A 19,281-nucleotide genomic window follows, 5' to 3' on the forward strand; every position below is an offset into this window, starting at 1 on the left:
GGAAGGTGACATTTTCTTTCACTCCTGAATTATTTACAGGTAACTTGTCTTCTTGTCCATCACATAATCATTCACATTCCTCTGGAAAGAGAAAGAAGCAAAGGTTTAGGGCTTTCTAAATATGAACTTAGGACACTATCCCTAGAAAAGCGGCAGGAGCTAATGAAGCACAGATCTACAAGCTGGAACAGTTCACACCAAATTACAGGAAGGGCTGAGTCAGTCTCTGAGAAGAGCTAATCAGAATGTCATTTCCACCGGTCAGGCTTCTGCTTTCCAAAGCCCTGAGGATAGCCCCCAAGGTATCACTTGTGACTGTATCTTGGTTTATGTCTTACTTACAGGAAGTTATAGAAAGCAGCTAAAGGGCAATCAAGTGGGAAAAGGGGAGTATTGTCCAGAAAGCTTGCAGGGAGAGTGGGTAGGCTCGAGCATGTGCACACAATAAGACGCTGTGACGCAGGGACAGAAGAGTGACAGATGGTTCCAGCAAGGATCACAAAGGGCCAGCAGTGTTACAAATGAGCAAGAGCCAGAAGACAGTGATAAAATCTGAGCTATCTCACTGGGGTGGGAGAGCTGGAAGCACGCAGATGCGGGTGAGGGGACAAGCTAGAGTCACCTGAGTCCACTTGCTAGTATGTACCTAGGTATGCACCTCTGTACCTAGGTCTCCTCAGGCATAAGTGGGAGAATGAGCACTGAGCACCGGCCATTAACTGACCATGGCACTCAGCTCCACAGCTCAGTCGTTACAACAGGAACGTGGTGATCCTGTGAGGAAATGTAATGAAACTACATTCCGGAGCAGAATCCAAGGAGAAACTACTTCTTGGGGGTTGCTGACTTCACTTTAAGCATAGCTAGATACGAAAGGAGAACTCGGACACTAGTTATGGATGAAAGGGAAGGCAGAGGCACATAGGGAGTGTATGCGCAGTAGTGTCTGCTTCCTTATAAAACTGAAGATGACTTTCTCAGCAGAGTGAGGAAGACACACAAGAAGCTGTAGGAACAGGATGCTCCTGTCCACACCTGCCTCTGAGAGGAGCAGGACGGAGCAATGCAAAGGCCCCTGGGAAACTCTTCATCATGAGTCTCTGTGACTTCCTTTTTTGGTTTTAGACAGGGTCGGTATCACTATGTAATCTGGGTATCCAGGACTGTCCTCAAACAATGTTCTTGCTGTGGCCTCCTCAGAGGTGAGGTCCCAGGTACAAGTTATCGAGCTCAGGAGTCCATTTCTAATCGTTAGAACCTCCACACACCTAAGATGAAAGGAGACCTGTGCGGACACCAGAGCATTCCCCTACAAGACTACAGCCTTAAACGATGACATCACAGGGGAAGCCCAGGGCAGGGCTGTGTCTCTAGGAGGGTGAAATAAATAGGCATAATCTATCAGCCCATGTATTTACTGCGGGACTTTCCTGATGAGTCAGAGCACAGAGCAAGAGCAAACCCAGGACTCTCCTATTCTTCCTGCAAGAAGACAAGCTGGGGAAAAACAAAAGAAAACAAAACAAAAAACAAAACCAAACCAAAAACCAAGAGAAGGAGCACATCAGAATCCAATACCCCCAGAATTCTGACATTAACAGCTAAGGATACTGAAGAACAGGCATTGTTTCACCTGGTATTTTGAGTCACAGAAGTTACTGTTTCTAAGAATTTTGTTTTAAGCTTAAAATAAGGACTCACATCCACAATTTCTACACATATCCTTTCTTCCTGTCCAATCAATGACTTCAGTGATATAGCAACTATTGATGACATAGGAAGAAAGGATACATGGAGAAATTGCTGGAAGTCCCTGTCCCTGGGCCCTCAACTTCTTGAATGGCATGACTGGATTACATTTCTTCTACTCAGACAACAGGATCTGAAATAGTATCTGTACTGGCTGGTTTTGTGTGTCAACTTGACACAAATTAGATCCATCAGAGAGGAAGGGGCCTCAGCTGAGAAAATGCATCCATAAGATCCAATTGTAAAGCAATTTCTCATTTTCTTCTCTCACTAATTGAGGGGAAGGCCCAGTCCATGGTAGGTGGTGTGATCCCCAGGCCAGTGGTCCTGGAGTCTGTAAGAAAGCAGGCTGAGCAAGCAAGAGGAAGCAAGCCAGTAAGCAGCACCTCTCCATGACCCTGCGTCAGCTTCTGCCTCCAGGTTCCAGTCCTGCTTGAATTCCTGTCCTGATCTCCTCCAAAGATGAATTATGATCTGGGTGTGTAATCTAAATAAACTTTTTCCTTTACATCCTGCCTTTCAGTCATGGTGTTCTCATCTCAGCAATAGGAACCTTAACGAAGACAGTATCTAACGGAACAGAGAGGGATCAAGTGTGCCCAGAAACTTAGGAAGAGACAATAGAGTGTTTCAGCATTGGGGAGAAGCCAGCAGAGTCCTCCAGGAAAAAGCACCCTATCCAACACTCTACAATGAACCCTTAAAAAGTAAGTATAAGCTACAAAGCTGATAAGCTATGAGAGAAAGGCTAAGCAACCTGAACTATGCTTCTAAATTCATCTAAGCCTCTTCTTAGAATCTGGCCTGTTTACAAAAGGCCCTTGCCAAACCGCAGCAGGGAGGAGGCATCTATCCCAAGTGTCTGACTTCATGAGACACCTCATCATAGATCCGGTGTGGTTCAGAGGCCACTGGATCTTCAAAGACATTTGTAAAAAGAACTGCTACCATTTGGTGAGCAAGTAACTGTAGACCCTTAGCAAGCAACTGGGGTCCATACACTTGCTGCTTGAACCCTAAGCGGCAAAGTGACGCTGAAGATCAAAAGGCGCTGGGATCAAAGCACACAAGAAGTTCAAGGAAGAAACACTATCTAAAAGTCCAACCGGAACTCTGAGAACAGCTGAGCTATTGTTATCCACATAGCCAGAGTCAGGAGGGAAGCTACACCGACTCCTGTGTGTCAACTGCCCACCCGCACAAGTGGCGGGATGAAAGAATACCCACAGGAGTGTAGGGCACATAGGACCATGTGACCAGTTGGCTATAAGAACTGGCAAGGCTTCTTCCTGTAAGCGGCCAGGGGAGACCTGTGAAGATGGTTCGATACTCTCTTGACCCAGAAAACCCTATAAAATCATGCAAATCAAGAGGCTCGAACCTTTGTCTTCACTTTAAGAACATCCAAGAAATTGCCCAGGCCAGCGAGAGTATGGATAGCCGAGAAGCCACCAAGTATCTGAAGGATGTCACTTTAAAGAAGCAATGTGTGCCATTCCAGAAAGAGTGCTAAATTTTTGCTGCACATGCAAAGAATGCAGAAAGTAATGCTGAACTTAGGGGTTAGATGTAGATTGTCTATTTTCTGAACACATCTAGGTGAACAAGAAACCTAAGATGTGCTGACAAACCTACAGAACTCATGGCCGGATTAACCATACATACATGAGCTCCCCAGCTCCCCGGGCTACACTGAGATGATCCCCACTGAGAAGGAACAGATTGTTTCAAAGCCAGAAGAAGAGGTTGCACAGAAGAAAATGATATCCCAGAAGAAACAAAAACTCATGGCATGGGAATAAATTCAGCATAAAATTAAAATAAAGGGAGATAAAGCAAAGAAAAAAAAACCCAAACAAATAAAACCCAAAAAATTCAAAAAGACCTGGCAAGGTTGAGTTAGCTCAGACCTCGAGAATCTCAGAGAACTGAGACCAGTAGGGGTGGAGGTGCTCCCTGTTCTGGAACATGTAACCAGGACACCTAACTGAGGACCATGGGCATAACACCAAGCTAATGAGGTATCTAGATAGCCCCGAGTCTTCAGTCAACAATGTTCCCTTCCCTTATAACCCCTGACTCACCCCAAATATAGTGTATGCATTTACATCCACCATCAAATAAACCAGTATGAACAAGCAAGGTCCATCTCATAGAGCTGCTTCATTAGGGATCACTGTGGGAAGGGCCGACAACTAAAGACCCCCGAGGAAGGCTATCTCCCCTCCTCTGGTACGCTTGGCTCTCGCTTCTAATCGGACAGGGTTCCACTAGTCCAGAGCTCTGCCTTCCCTTCTCTGCTTGGCTCTCAGAGGCCTGGAGGAGAAAGGTAGACTGCTGGACCCCATTCCTGACTCTCAGTGGAACACCAGCATGCCCAGGTAACCAGAGAGTAGGCAAGGAACAATAGAATTTGTCCCAGACTCTGCTGTTTCCCCTTCCGGTCTGGTGAAGGAAGACACGGGCTGCAGACCCCAGTTCCAGACTTTATTCTGCCTTCCCGAAGCAGTGTGCCTAGGCGTGACGCAGTGTGACACATGAGGACATGCAGCATGGGAGACAAACCTCAAATTATCAATCTTGGATGTCCTATAAGGTCCTTTTAAAACAGAAATGCTTAACGAAATTCTCTTGGACCAAGAAAAAGGTCCAAATCCTTTTCCTTTCAAAGGGACTGTTAATGAGCATCAGGAAAAAATGGCATGGTGGGTATGCTGAAGAAGACCACTGCCCTGGTGACACTGGCTGTGTGTGACACTCCACAAGACAGGCTACCAATATTGTACACAAAGCCTCTCGTGTTCTTGAATTGACTCCCTCAAAATTCATCACATCCAATAGAATACAGATGAGAAGCTGGGTGTGCCCAGAGAAAATCAGACGCTGAAAACAAGACTACCAGTGCCAGGATGGCCAAACAAGAAGGGGTCTGGCAAACAAAATTACAACAGAAACCATGGGAGGTCACTAGTGGAAAGCCTGACTCCATGCTGTAAGAAAGGCCAATATAATCAAATCTCTTTGATGGCTTGAAGGGAACTGGATACAGTTAAATGCTAGAGTGTGTTGAAAGAAAGAAAGAAAGAAAGAAAGAAAGAAAGAAAGAAAGAAAGAAAGAAAGAAAGAAAGAAAGAAAGGGGGAGGGAAGGGAAGGGAGGAAGGGAAGGAAGGGAAGGAAGGGAAGGATGGGAAGAAAGAAAGAAAGAGAGAGAGGGAGGGAGGAAGGAAAGGAAAGAAGGAAGGAAGGAAGGAAGGAAGGAAGGAAGGAAGGAAGGAAGGAAGGAAGAAACAACAATAAAACCCACCACTACCATCATCAATAACAACAAAAAAACCAAAGGCCCAATGTGAACCAGATTCTATTTTCAAAGGTCTAACCACTTGTGGTTTTTCTGACAATCGGGACGTTCTACAAGGCAGAAGAAATGGACTCATCAAACTGAAGACAGCAGGAAGCGAATACCATGGAGACCGACTGGGGATATTAAGACTTACATGCATTCTTAATATGAATGGTATGAATCTGTTTTCAATCTTTGGTATGACGAGCATCTCACAAGCGTCGTGCCTCTCACACCTTAGAGGGCACAGGTGAGAAGACACTGATTGTGATTCCCCCCAGAAGCACTACATTTCTGCTCTAATAACAAAACACAAAGCCTTGGAAGAGACCAACAGGTTAGCAATCCTCATCAGAAAATGAGGTCATTCTTTTCCAACAATCTTTTTTTTTTTCCAACCTACAGAGTCAAAGGGAAGTCATGAGTATGACTATCCTGGGAAAATCAGAGCAGCACGCAAGCCAGTGTGTCCTTGGATTGTGTAATCAGTCCAGGTACCTCTCAGGATTGGAGGAGATGCTTCAGGTATTTATCATTTATTCATTTATTTATTAACTTTTTACTGATCCTTTGTATATTTCATATCATGTGTCCCAATCTCACACATCTCCTGTTCCTTTGTATCTGCCCTCCACCTTTGCAACCTCCCCATGAAAAGAATAAAAATGTTGTCATGGAAACTGTAGTCTATCACAGTGGGTCCTACCGTATACCCCTCTGTCCACACATTTTTACTTGCAAATGTTCACTGCAATGAGTCATTGGTCTTGTTCCAGGCCTCTGGTTTTTGCTCCACCATCAACACTGGGTCCTCACTGGGACTCCACTCAGATAACCTGTTGTTGCCTTGTGTCATGGAGATCCTGTATGCTTTGGATCCATAGGACCAGCACACTCCAGCAGTCCATAGATGGGGTAGATATTGGGGTGGACCAACTTAAGCCCTGGATCTAGACCTGGGTTGTGTCTGAGTTGGTCAGCCCGCATGATAGGAAGAAGGGAGGGTCTTCCAAAAAGAAGGGAAGACCATGGGAGCTCCAAGGCACAGAATCTAGCCCCTTCCAGGAGTCCAGTATAAAGCCAGGCCAGCAGTGCTCTGCATAGCTAGGCGGCACTGGAGGAGTTGTCAGCTCTTCCCAGCATATTTACAGGTGCTGCAATGGGAGACGCCCTAAGTGGGGGCTGCTGTCTTACTTTACTGTCAGGCACATCAAAATCCCCTTCATTTTAGACAAGTCCCTCTACTCTCTCCTTTTTACCAGCTTAGCAAGTAGCCAACCCCTGAATCGTGTATAGGCCCAGGAAACTGACTGTGACTTACGTAAGTTTATAGACATACAAACTTGATATCTATAATTCCAATTGCTAATATATAAGCAATATAAGTTAAGACTTCACATTCCCTGATGTGATCATCTGCATTACATGGGGAAGCAGAAAAAAACTTCTTTTCAAAAACAGTGTTGTTGGATCTCCAAGGCATGAGACGAACTGTGTAAAGACTCATGGGTGGATGAAGGCAGAGACTAGTGTGGCCAGGACTGGCAAAGCACTTAACGCCTGCGATGGCTTGCCTGCTCAGTCATCATCCTCACACATGGAAGCTCAGGGATGTTTACAAGCACTGGTTTGTCATACACACAGGAACATGGACAGAGTACCTTGAAAGTGAAGGGCAACTGTCTGAGCAGCCCACACTTGTGACAAGCCAGAAGGACTGCAGTCTACCTCCGAGGGGTCACATATCAAGGTCACTGGCATAAACAGAGCTCTGCTTCCTTAATGGCCATAGCTCAGTCACTTCTTAGCTCATGCTGGTAGGCAAGGTAGAATAGGCTCAGTCTCCATAATCCCCCACCCCAATCTGACTTGCTGGACTGGATCCAAGAAGTACCCACTTCCCACTCACTCCCAAACCTGGAAAGACCCCCACATCTTCAGCAAGGAGCATATGACTTTTTCTTTTGATTTCTTTTATTGTGTGCCCAACCTTCCCCAAACTGCAAACTTTTTTGGAGACAGGGTCTCACTATGTAGCCCTTGCTAACCTCCAAACTGCTGGTATTAAAGGTGTGTCTCACTACTCTCTTTCCCTTATATTTTCATCTCACTAAAATTTACCTTCCTAGTATGCCCTGTAGTTCTTTCCTTCACTACAGATATATCTATCTGTGGTTTTGTTTCTAGTGACAGGGTTTCTCTGTGTAGCCCTGGCTGTCCAGGCACTTGCTCTGTAGACCAGCTGGCCATGAATTCACAGATCCACCAGCCTCTGCTTCCAGAATGCTGGGATTAAAGGTGAGTGCCACCACTGCCTGGCAAGGTATCTTTGCTTTATCTCGTTTAAGTGCTTTGTCTTCTTTCCACTGAACAGAAGTAGGTGCTGAGCACTGCAGAGGCCTACTCACGGAAAACTGTCACTAACAAGTGCACACGCCTTCCCCAGTGGACAACAAACAGTAAACAGATAAAAAAGACAACAGTCAAGTGTGACAAGATGAACCTGGAGGAATTTCTTCAAGTGAATTAAATGAGACACACAGAAAGACAGCAGGAGGAACTCACACGTAGGATCTGAAACGTACACGCAGAAGCAGAGGATAAAATGGTAATTTACCAGAAGCTCACAATGGAAACAATCTATGAAGAAAATATAATGACTCTGAATACATATGCAGCAAGTACTGAGTGTACTAAAATTCACAGCCCACTCATTTGAAAGAAAGGACAGAAAGATACAGACACACAAATAGCAGAAGGTGTAAAGAGTTTCATCAGCAGACACATTCCAGGCTCCTAACCTACTAAAAAATATCAATAATCACACTACAGATGAAACAGACTTCATAGGGACTCCAGGACACTCATTTTAATGTGCTGAGGTCTGCACATTCTTCTCAGCTCATGGCGTTGTCTCCCCAAAAAACCACATTTCAAGCCACAGAGCAACTGTTCCCCAAATACCGAGAAAGTGAAATAATTCTTTGTATCTTATCAGCTCATAATGGAACAAATATTAGAAGCCAACAAGCGAAAATATAGAAATGTTACACACACAGAGACTGAACAACGTACTTTTCAACAACCAGTGATACACCTACTCACAGGTATAGAAAATGTGACACATTGACAACAGAAATTAGTCGACCATAAAAAAGACAATGGCCATTTACAGCAAAACGAACAAACCTGGAAGAATTTTGTGAGGTGAGGTAAGCAAGACACTGGATGACAATACACGAACTCACGTGTGATCTAAACCGGACTCAGAAGCTGAAGAGAAAAATGGCACTTACCAGAAGCTTCAGAGATAATTGGCCAAAGGACATTAAATTTCAGTTGAGCAGAAAGAGTATGTTGTTGAAATCTCCTGTGTGGTGTGGTGATATGGTCTATCTTTTATATAGTGAAAATCAATGTTTGCATCCAAGCTAATTTGTGAGCTGTGTATGTGAAGTGACAGGTGATATATATATAAATCACCATGTAATGTCCACATACAGTGATTACATTCATCAATACGTAATTTCTATCTGTCAGTTTAGTTAAGAAAAAAAAACAAAACCAACCCCCTACAATGAAAAGCTTAAAGTGGTTCTGTGTCCTGCTCTCCCCCCCTCTTCCCATGTTCCCCACACATCATCTCTTGGAGCTGAATATGGCTACCTACAAGGCCACTTAGCACTTACCTGTCAATGAACTGATCGATGATGACCATGTCACCAGGCTGGATCTCCTCTCTCAAGGACCCGCAAGCTGTGGTCACGATGACATGTGTACAGCCCTCTTCCTTCAAGGCCCAGATGTTCGCCTGGTAGTTGACTTTTGAAGGCATGATGGTGTGTTGTCTGCCATGTCTAAGGAAGGAGAAGGAAGTAGGACATCAGCCATCAGAGCCGGGAACTTTAACAGTTACAAAGAAACAGAGCAAAACTAAGTTCCTGGTGGCTGCCTCCCTTCTGCCTAACCGAGTAAACTAGGAAACTGTTCCACCTATGACTTCCTGATCTTCTGGACGACAGATCAGCTCTTTCATGACTAAGCTCTTTCATGACCACTGTTCTGGGCTTAACTGAACCAAAGCTCTTTGTTTATTTGTTTGTTTATTTATTTTGGAGACAGGATTTTCTGTGTAGCCCTGGCTGCCCTAGAACTTAGACACCCACCTGGTCCTGCCTTCCGAGTGTTGGGATTAAAGGTGCACACCACCAGTGCCCATCCCTGAACTGTAGATCTAACCTTGACCTGGACCACAGGCTATGTGTGACTGTACTTGGAGTCAGGGCTGGTTTTTTTTTGTTTGTTTGGTTGGTTGGTTTTTTGCTTTTAAAGAAAAACTTATGATTAATTTTTCAACATATTGTTCAATATACTGTTAATTTTTAATGACAAAAATTTGTTGTCCCACTGACACCTGACAACGCTCCAGTGAGCTACTACTTTCGTCAAGAAGAAGTAAACTTTGTGAGAGAGAAAGCACAACTTTCCAGAAGAGTGGTAACTTAAACTACAGGCCCAGGACGTCACAGCTTTTATTTTAAATGGGGAACAAGACATGAACACCAAATGTAGCACTGTATGTACTGTAACAACTGGACAAAAAGGGTTTTTAAAAATAATTATAGAAAAGGAACCAATATTTTAAAGGTTTTAAAAAAATCTTTCTATAGATAAAAATGCAATGAATGTTAGTCCAAAAGTATTTATACAGACATATTATAAAACATGCTTTATATATAATTGTTTCTCAATTAAACCTGTGTCTAAACCTATAGCATAACATAAAGCATTTCTTCTGTTAAGAGTGGCCATCTCAGTTTCTAATTTCCTTAAAGTTAGTGCATTAGTTTTCCAAATATAATTACCTGACATATTTTATTTAATAGCTACAAATCAAGTAGGCATTAGTTTTTCAAAGGGTTTACAGGTTAAATGCCATTTCATTAAGATGGCATGCATATCACACCTATGACAAGCCCCTTAAAGAATTATTATTACTAGTGGTGGTTGCAGCGGCAACCCATACCCTTAAATCCCAGAACTCCGGAGGCAAAGGCAGGTGGATCTTTGAGTTTGAAGCCAGCTTGTTTTATAGAAAGAGTTCTAGGATAGCCAGGGCAACAAAAAGAAACTCTGTCTTAAAAACAAAACAAAACAAAACAACCAAACACAAAGACCAAAACCAAACAAACAAAAAAGGAATTGTTACTAAACATATCGAAAAGGGCTGCAAGATTCCCCACAACCCCCTGGGGAACCAATTCCCCACAACTCCCTGGGGAACCAATTCCTTGACCTCAAGCATTCTAACTACTGAAACCTCTAGGAACCACTTCGTGTTTATTTAGGCCTTCTTTGCTTCCACACTTTCTCTCACTTGGGCCCTGACCCTCTTTAGATCTTAGTGCCGAGATCAAGAAGCATATGCACCTACACCGCACACAACTACTACACTAATGCTTCCTCTAGGTCTCCTTGGGGTCGACCCCTACAACTACAATCTGCCCCAAGGGCAATGCCCTTGTCTTTCTTCCTCAGTAGCACCTTCATGGAAATATCACTCTGTTGGACAAACATGCATTTGGTTAAAATCATTTAAGCACCTGAAACACACAGACATGAGCCTGAGAATCCACCCCCATTTAGGAAACTCAAGTAAATAGCTATAAACGGCTCAAGTTTTAAAATTAATATGAGGGGGCTTCAGGGATAGCTCAGTGGTTAAGAGGACTGGCTGCTCTTCCAGAAGACCCAAGTTCAATTCCCAGTACCCATGTGGCAGCTCACAACTGTCTGTAATACCTGTTCCAGAAAAATCAAACACCCTCATACAGACATACATATAGGCAAGGTACTAATGTGTATAAATAGAAGTAAATTAAAATTAATTTTAAAACTCACATTGGTTACATGGCATTTTTATGTTCTTATAAGCAATATTTTATATAGATGCCCAGACTATCTGGACCTCTTGAAAAACTAACACATGTGATGTCCTATCGGAAGTAGCTTTGTCAAGAGTTCATTTCTTTACCTGAGATAAGACAGAAATACACTGGAAGCAAGTAACACACAAACCTGTCTTTGTTCAATGTTTAAAAGGTTTGCTTATAACTTACATAATTACTCAGTATTGGAAAGTACACTAAAATCTATTTATATGCATATTTGAATACACACCTACACGAGTACTATTATTTACTCAAGTAGTCACATTTAGAAGAGTGGAAATATATGCAGGCATTGTTTGGTGGGCAACCATACTGGTCCAAAGCTCTCTCACTGACTTTCCCTGTGGCCTCCCAGAAGTCACCCAGCCCACTGGAAGCCAGAATTTTGCCCCCAGCTGTAAACCCATAATGAAATGGCTACGTGCTCTACAGAGCTGTTAAATAATACCTCAGTATCACCCTGTTCTTATTTAAAAAGAATTTTCGATGTCTTTTCTTGATAGCTAACAAACTGCGGACCAACAGGGCACCTCAGGTTTCCACTTGAGTTCACAGATGAAGTCTAAGGAGGTGGGACCCGTCATTACCCAGAGATGTACACATTTTCCTGGTGCTAGCCTCCAGAGCTTTCAGTAGGTTTTTCCAGAAGAAATCAAACATTGTGTAATTTAAACAATGGATTCTTTCTCGATCTTGGAAAAATTAGGCAGTTTTCTAGCAATGACTACAGGCCAAAGAAGACTTGTCTGAAATCCATGAGGGGATGACTAACAACTCCATTTTAATTTTGCTGGCTTCCAAGAACCTTCCACTTCACTGTTGTGGACAAAGCTTTGAAAAGTCCCCTTTCCATGTCTTACATAATAAAATCCATACATCTAAGTGTGGGTTGGCCTGAGACTCGTTCCCCACCACTAGACCATGAAACCCTTCTAGAAGGCACCACCTGTTGACATGCTTGAGAGAGTCTGCCTGCAGGCCACAAGTGATCAGGGGAGTTCCTAATGACAGGGTGCTTTCTGTGCAGCGGTGTACCCAGCTAGCTCTGTTTAGGGAGCGAGTAGATAAGCACAAGTAACCCACATTAGTTCAGGGACCCAAAACCTCCCCTCCACAGAAATACAGCTCCTCCTACACAAGGATCTGTCACGGACAAAGCATCGCATTACCCGATTATTGGAAGAAAGAAGATCATGAAAGGAAACTGTTAAGCTTCAGTGTCAGTCAACTGACAATTTTACAAACCGAGTCTAAACTTATCGTAGAGCCTCGTGTGATAAACAGGGTCGTGTAGAGACATATAACTCACACCTATTTTATTACCTGTCCCCAGACTTTAAGTTAAATTTAAATTCTCCCAAAGTAGTCATGTTTAAACATAAAAAACTGAAAAACCAACATAAAATACTTCACCTCGCAAGAAGTACACAGTCAACATTCTTTATCTTCCCCAAAATTAAGGCGTCAGACGGCTGCGTGCAATGAAAAGTAGACAGTTACAACCTAGTAATTTTAAAACATGCAAACAGTTCTGAAAAATTAGAATCGTTAAAAAGCACAGCAGATCGGTGGAAACTTGGGAGATTGAAGATACAGCACAGGGAACGATGCTTAGATTTTTAATGAGCAACACTATCGTCAATAAATATTGACTGAGCTCTCTGCTGGCACGGACTTGGCAGGCTCTGACGGCAGCAAGTGCCCCAGGAGACTTCGCATGTATCAGTGGCATTTGGGTGGTTCAAGAAATTGTGTGAAAGTCAAGGGCTGAAGGGTTAAGAAAACACTGTGGGGGCATCAAGAGCTCAGTGATGAACCGCCTGTTTGTGATGTCCAGGCCTAAGATGGCCATGGGATGACTTGAAGTGTCACAGGGTAAAACTGGAGAACCAAAGTCAGTAAGAAGCCCACGGGTAAGAGCGAGATGGGAAAGGACTTGGAAGAACCCAGGGCAGGTGAAGACCTTAGCTGAAAAGGAGGGCGTGGCTTGCTGCAAGCTCTTTTCAGAGAGTCAGAAGAATGCCAGTGACTGGAAGAGGCAATGTGGAATTAGGAATGTGGATACTCTACTCACACAGCCTCAGCGGGACAATGTTATATGGCTCATCTGGGTCAGAAAACGTCACTTCATATCCAGTCAGTCACCAGCCTGTCTAGCAAATTACCGTGGTGTGACCTGGGCTCTAAATTAGAAACAGATTTGAATGGAAAATGAATGAACATCTTGACTTCTAGAAGTGTAAACCAAGAAGTCACATGTGTGTTCAAGAGCCATGTCCTCAGGTCTCCTGTAGTCTTACGGACACATCAGCTGAGGAAATACAGTGCTAGGACCTCTGGCCTTATAGGCTGTCCACACAAAACCTTAGGACCTCTGGCCTTGTAGGCTGTCCACACAAAACCAACTGTTACTCTTGATTTAAAAATCAAGCCAGTAGATTCCCAGAGGCCTGCCGACAGCAGCAACAACCAGGTGACACTCTTTGTCCCCAATCCCCAGCCTAGAACATTTCACCCAAATACAAAAGAATATACCTTCTTCTTAGCACCTCATGGAACATTCTCCAATATTGATTATATACTTGGTTGCAAAGCATGTCTCAACAGATATAAGAAAAGTGAAATAACCCCTGTATCTCATCAGACCACCATGGGTTAAAGCTGGACTTCATTCAACAACAGAAACAACAGAAAGCCTATACACTCATGGAATTGGAACAACTCTCTCAATGAGCACTGGGTCAAAGAAATAAAGAAATTAAAAACCTTCTAGAATTCAATGAAAATGAATGCACAACATACCCAAAAGGACAAAAGCAATACTAAGAGGAAACAAGCTCTGGAACAAGAGAAGCAAACACCCAAGAGTAGACTGCAGGAAATGATCAAACTCAGGGCTGAAATCAATAAAATAGAAACAAAGAGAATACAAAGAATCAATGAAACGAAAAGTTGGTTCTTTGAGAAAATCAACAAGATAGACAAACCCTTAAGTCAAACTAAAAGGCAGAGAAAAAATATCCAAATTAACAAAACCAGAAAGGAAAAGGGAGCATAACAACAGACACCAAGGAAATCCAAAGAATCACTAAGTCTTTTATTTCAAAGAACAGTCAAAAGGACAAAATGGCAGCCTACAGAATGGGAAAGATCTTCACCAACCTCACATGTGACAGAGGACTGATATCCAAAATATATAAAGAACTCAAGAAACTAGATACCAACAAACCAAATAACCCAATTAAAAAATGTGGTACAGAGCTAATTAGAATTCTCAACAGAGGAATCTCTAATGGCAAAGAAGCACTTAAAGACATGCTCAATATCCTTAGTCATCAGGAAAATGTAAATGAAAATGACTCTGAGATTCAATCTCATACCTGTCAGAATACGGAAGATCAAAAACTCAAGTGACAGCACATGCTGGAGAGGATGTCGGCAGGATGTTCTAGCTTTCATTGCTGGTAGGGGTGAAAACTTGTACAACCACTTTGGAAATCAATTTGGTGGTTTCTCAGAAAACTAGGAAGAGATTTACCTGAAGACCCAGCTATAGCACTACTGGACATATACTCAAAAGATGCTCCACCATACCACAAGGACACTTGCCCCACTATGTTCATAGCAGCTTTATTTGTAATGGCCAGAAACTGGAAACAACCTAGATATCTCTCAACTGAAGAATGGATAAAGAAAATGTGGTACATTTACAGATTGAAATATTACTCAGCAATTAGGAACATCATAAAATTTGCAGGGAAATGGATGGAACCTGAGACTAATATCCTGAGAGAGGTAATGCAGATTCAGAAAGACAAACATGGTATGTACTCACTTGTAAGTGGATATCTGTCATAAAGTACAGGATAACCATGTTACAAATTACAGACTCCAAAAGGGTAAATAACAAGAATGGCCCAGCGGGGGTCACACCTGAGAAAAGGGGGAATAGATTAGGCATGGAGGGAGGTATAGGGGTGGACTGTGCAGGGAGGTGGGAGGGATGGGAACAGGAGGGACCATGTGGAGGGAAAACGGAGGAGAGAGTACTAGGAGGAACAACTGGGGGTGGGGGCATCTCTGGGATGAGCTAGAAACCTTGGATAGAAACTCCCAGGAACCTGTGAGGGTGACCCCAGCTAAGACTTCTAGCAATGTGGGATATGGAAGCTGAACCAGCCACCTTCTGTACCCAGGCAAGACTTCCAATGGAGGGATTGGGACACCAACCCGGTCACAAAACCTTAGACTCAAAATCTGTCCTGCCTACGGGATATGCAGGGGTGAGGGAAGGAGCAGAATATGAGGGAAGGGGAAAAAAAAAAAATCAATGACCGGTCCAGCCTGAGACCCATGCCATAAGAAGGAGACCACTCCTGACAGTGTTATTTATATTCTGCTATATTTGCAGATAGGAATCTAGCATGAATGTTGTCAAAGGGGCTTAATGCAGCAACTGTTGGAAACGGATGTAGAGACCCAGAGTCAAACACTGAATGGAGATTGGGGAATCTTGTGGAAGAGGGGGAAGAAGGATTCAGGGAGCCAGAGAGGTCAAGGACACCACCAGAAAACCTACAGAATCTAACCTGGCCCCATGGGGGGGCTCATGGAAACTTAAGTGCCAACCAGAGAGGTCCATGGGATGGACCTAGGCCCTCTGCACATAGGTAGCAGATGTGCAGCTGAGTCTTCATGTGGGACTCCTAAAGTGGGAACAGGGGCTATCTCTGACTATACTGCCTGCCTTTAGATCTGTTTCCCCTAACCAGGCTACCTTGTCCAGCCTCAATGGAAGAGGATGCACCCAGCCTTGCTTTGGCTTGACGTGCTGGGGCTGGCTGATGAGCGTGGCTCTCTTCCTCTGTAGAGGAGAGAAAGAGTGGACTGGGGTGGGGGGGCCAGGTAAGAGGGAAGGACTGGACCAGAGGAAGGAGAGGAAGCTTTGATCAGGATGTAAAGAGAATAACTTAGTAAAACAAACAAACAAACAAACAAACAAGCAAAAACACAAAACAAACAAAAACACAAAACCCAAAAACACAAAACAAGCCAGTAATAAGCAAAGCCAAAGCACTCTGTCAGCTGGGCATTAACCTTGCCAAATGGAGTCTCCACATATTTTTCAGTTCTTCCTTCTAAAATTTCGGGATCATCCAAGCCTGTTCCACCAATTATTCCAATCTAGGGGAGAAAGGAGAAGAAAGAAGATTGTCATATCTGGTCATGTTTCAATTTAAGCAAAGATACTTAACCATATTTACAGCTCCACCCCTATTCCTACCAATCCCCAAAGGGAAGCAACTCTGAAAATTACTGAAGAATGGTAAACCTGTAAAGGCCTTTTATTAAAAAGAATTAAAGCAAAAACAACAACAACAACAACAACAAAAAACCTCAAACAAAACAATAAAACTCGATGATCTTCTCTATTCTTGAAATAGCCAAAGCACAGGCCGCTGTTTTCGACTGCACCACATTTATTCCCAATTGAATCACAAATAAACAGAATGTGACTTTTAGGTTAGAAATTGAGCCCCAAAGTTGTAGAAAGAACTTTCTGGTCAAGGTTGCTTCTCTACCACATTTCAATGGAGTAAAGAAAGTTTGATATAAAAACTTAGGCCTATTTCTTTGATAATGGCACGTTTTTACTATACCATGATATAAAATAAGAAGCTTTCTTATTTCTTATAACCGTCTGGAAGGGAATGCAGGTTAAAGAGGAGTGACGTGACAAGCTCACACTAACATATACACTTGCTAAGTCAAAGTGCTGTTCACATGTACACATAAACAGCAGACGGCACGTCGTACATTGTATAATTCAAATACTTATTCGCAGTAGTTTTAACTTTTAAATTCAAGCATTTTTTTTCCAGTTTCCTGAGACTTCCTGGAAATCTATGTTCTTGGAAAAAGTGGAGAAAGAAACCCGATTCTTTGAGTTGACCTGGAGTTGGAGAGAGGCTTAACAGTTAAGAACGTTCCCAGCAACCATACAGTGGGTGGCTCGCAACCATCTGTCCCCCAGTTCCAGGAGATCTGACACCTTCTTTTGGCTGCTGAGGGCAAAGGGCATATATGGTGCACAGACACATGCACACAGAACACCAATGCACATAAAATAAAAATAAATGAATCTTTAAAAAAAATTGAGTTGATCTAACAAAGTCTAAGAAACAAACAAGAACAATTACAAAGACGAATATTAAAGTCTTAACATTAAAAGGTTAAGTAACATTATCATTACGAAACTTTTCCTGTGTTGACTCCCTAAAGAAGACAGGACTTAAAACAGGTCAATGGCAGGCCACAACATGGGACTTTGGAAGAAACCTCATAGAAAACGACCCTAGCACTTTTTACAATGAAAAGGTATAAACGTATTCTCACTGAATAATATTTTAACAACAAAGTAAAATAGAAGTTTCTGACTCGACAGAGTAAAGTTCCAAAATAAAGAGTTTGTGAGATTGTGCTGTAGAATGGCGGCCGATTTACAGGTCCTGGTGGCTGAAACAGTTGACATTTGGTGCCACCTTGTGGTTCACTATTGAAATTTACAGCAGATGTATTTCATATCAACGAAATAGGAAAGACTGACCAATAAATATATTGGTGTTTTCAAATCAACATCAGTTATTCCTTCAATATGCTTAAGATCAACACATCTATAAAATTACTCCGTTTTATAGACTTCTAGCATTTCTTCTGGCATGGCTTCTCCATCGTATCTTTCAGGTACCTGGGCTAACAGACTGTCCAGCCCGTGTCCTGACACTGGGCAAAAAAGAAAGAGCAACATACGAAATGATCATCACCCGACTCATTGGAAATTTAGCTACTATGCTTGGAGGCAGGAGGAAAGTTCAAGGTTGTCTTCTGGTATATAGGGACCCTGTGGCCAGCCTGAGCTATATATACAACATGAAACAAAAGCCAAAATTGAACAAATAAAAACCTTCAAACTTTTTATTTATGACCAGTTTTCTCAGTCATTTCAAGACGTTCCCTAGGCCACAGTAGCTCAGATTTTGAGTCAACACTGAACTTTCAGGCTTGAATACAAAACAGATCTCATTTTGTTTTAGAATCACTCTCAGAATGCAGCAAACTAGTACAGTATAAAAGCAGCAACTGGAACAGGCTAGCTCCTGAAACTCGTACTCCCTTATTTGCCAGCTTTAGCTCCAGTCCAAACCCTCCCAGAAACAAGATGGGCCTGCATTAGGTAGCTCAGCCCTCAGCAAGGAGTGGACAATACTTGTCACGAAATCAAACTGACCAGGAAGGCCAAAGCAGTCTACAAAGCCCACCCAGTCATCCAGCTGGCTGGCATTGTTAATGGAAACCTACATCTACACCTAAACCTGCTAGAGGAAACCAGAGTGACAACTGAATACTATACTGCCACACCAGGGAACAGGGCCTTCAGCGGCCTGCAGTGCCAATATGTGGCCAACATCACCACCTGCTGGTGGCAGAGGCAAACTACAGCTGGATGAAGCTCCCAAAATTCACATGCTGAATGCTTCATGGGCCTCACTCTGATTTTCAGACACTCTTACAGAGGTCCTAAGGTATTAGCCCTGCTTTACAAACAAAGAGTAGCACCGCTATTTGCCGGCTTGAGCACCAGGTGGCAACTCCCAACACCCTCTGGGGTCTTCCAGGAGCTCAAAGTCTACTAGAAAGAGTCACTGTCTCTACGATAGGAAGAGACTGACCCTTGGTCAGGACAAGCTTTTGCTCAAGATGACAGAACACACTATACAGAGCCTCTGGGTAGCTGGGTGAGCATCTAAGTCAGTAGTTCTCAACAGTCCTAATGCTGTGACCCTTTAATACAGTTCCTGACTCGTGGTGACTGCCAATCAGAAAATTATTTGTTACTTGATAAGTGTAGTTTTGCTACTGTTATAAATCTTAATGTAAATAAATATCTGATATGAAATCCCCAAAGGGGTGGTGACCCACAGGTTGAGAACAATGATTCAGGAAGCCACTGACATATCCGCCATCCATACTTAGGAGGCAGGAAGACCTTGCTAGATCCCAAATCCAGGTAACTCTAGAATGCCTAAAAATGGGTTCAAGTGCTGAGATAGAATTGATGGTTCAACTCTGTACATCCAGGAAGTCTGCACAAACAAAGGTTTCTGAAAGAGGGACACATTTAATTGCTCATAATTCTCCCCAATTTCCCACCAGTCACCTCAAAAAGAATGCCTGTGACA

At 43.0% G+C, this 19,281-nt stretch overlaps 1 protein-coding gene across 2 annotated transcripts in view; it reads right to left on the minus strand.

Moving 5' to 3' along the window:
* Positions 1-19,281, minus strand: part of Mtap (methylthioadenosine phosphorylase) — a 40,971-nt gene that overhangs the window by 14,155 nt on the left and 7,535 nt on the right. The window contains exons 2-4 of one of the 2 annotated variants that reach the window (XM_028773349.1): positions 16,139-16,225; positions 12,455-12,513; positions 8,780-8,947 (exon numbers count right to left, since the gene is read on the minus strand). In XM_028773349.1, coding sequence (XP_028629182.1) covers positions 8,780-8,947; positions 12,455-12,513; positions 16,139-16,225 — 314 coding nt within the window. The remainder of the gene's footprint in view (positions 1-8,779; positions 8,948-12,454; positions 12,514-16,138; positions 16,226-19,281) is intronic. The other variant, XM_028773350.1, reaches the window with a different exon arrangement.

This window comes from Grammomys surdaster, unplaced genomic scaffold (assembly GCF_004785775.1).
Source record: "Grammomys surdaster isolate TR1022 unplaced genomic scaffold, NIH_TR_1.0 225, whole genome shotgun sequence".
Classification (NCBI taxonomy): Eukaryota; Metazoa; Chordata; class Mammalia; order Rodentia; family Muridae; genus Grammomys; species Grammomys surdaster.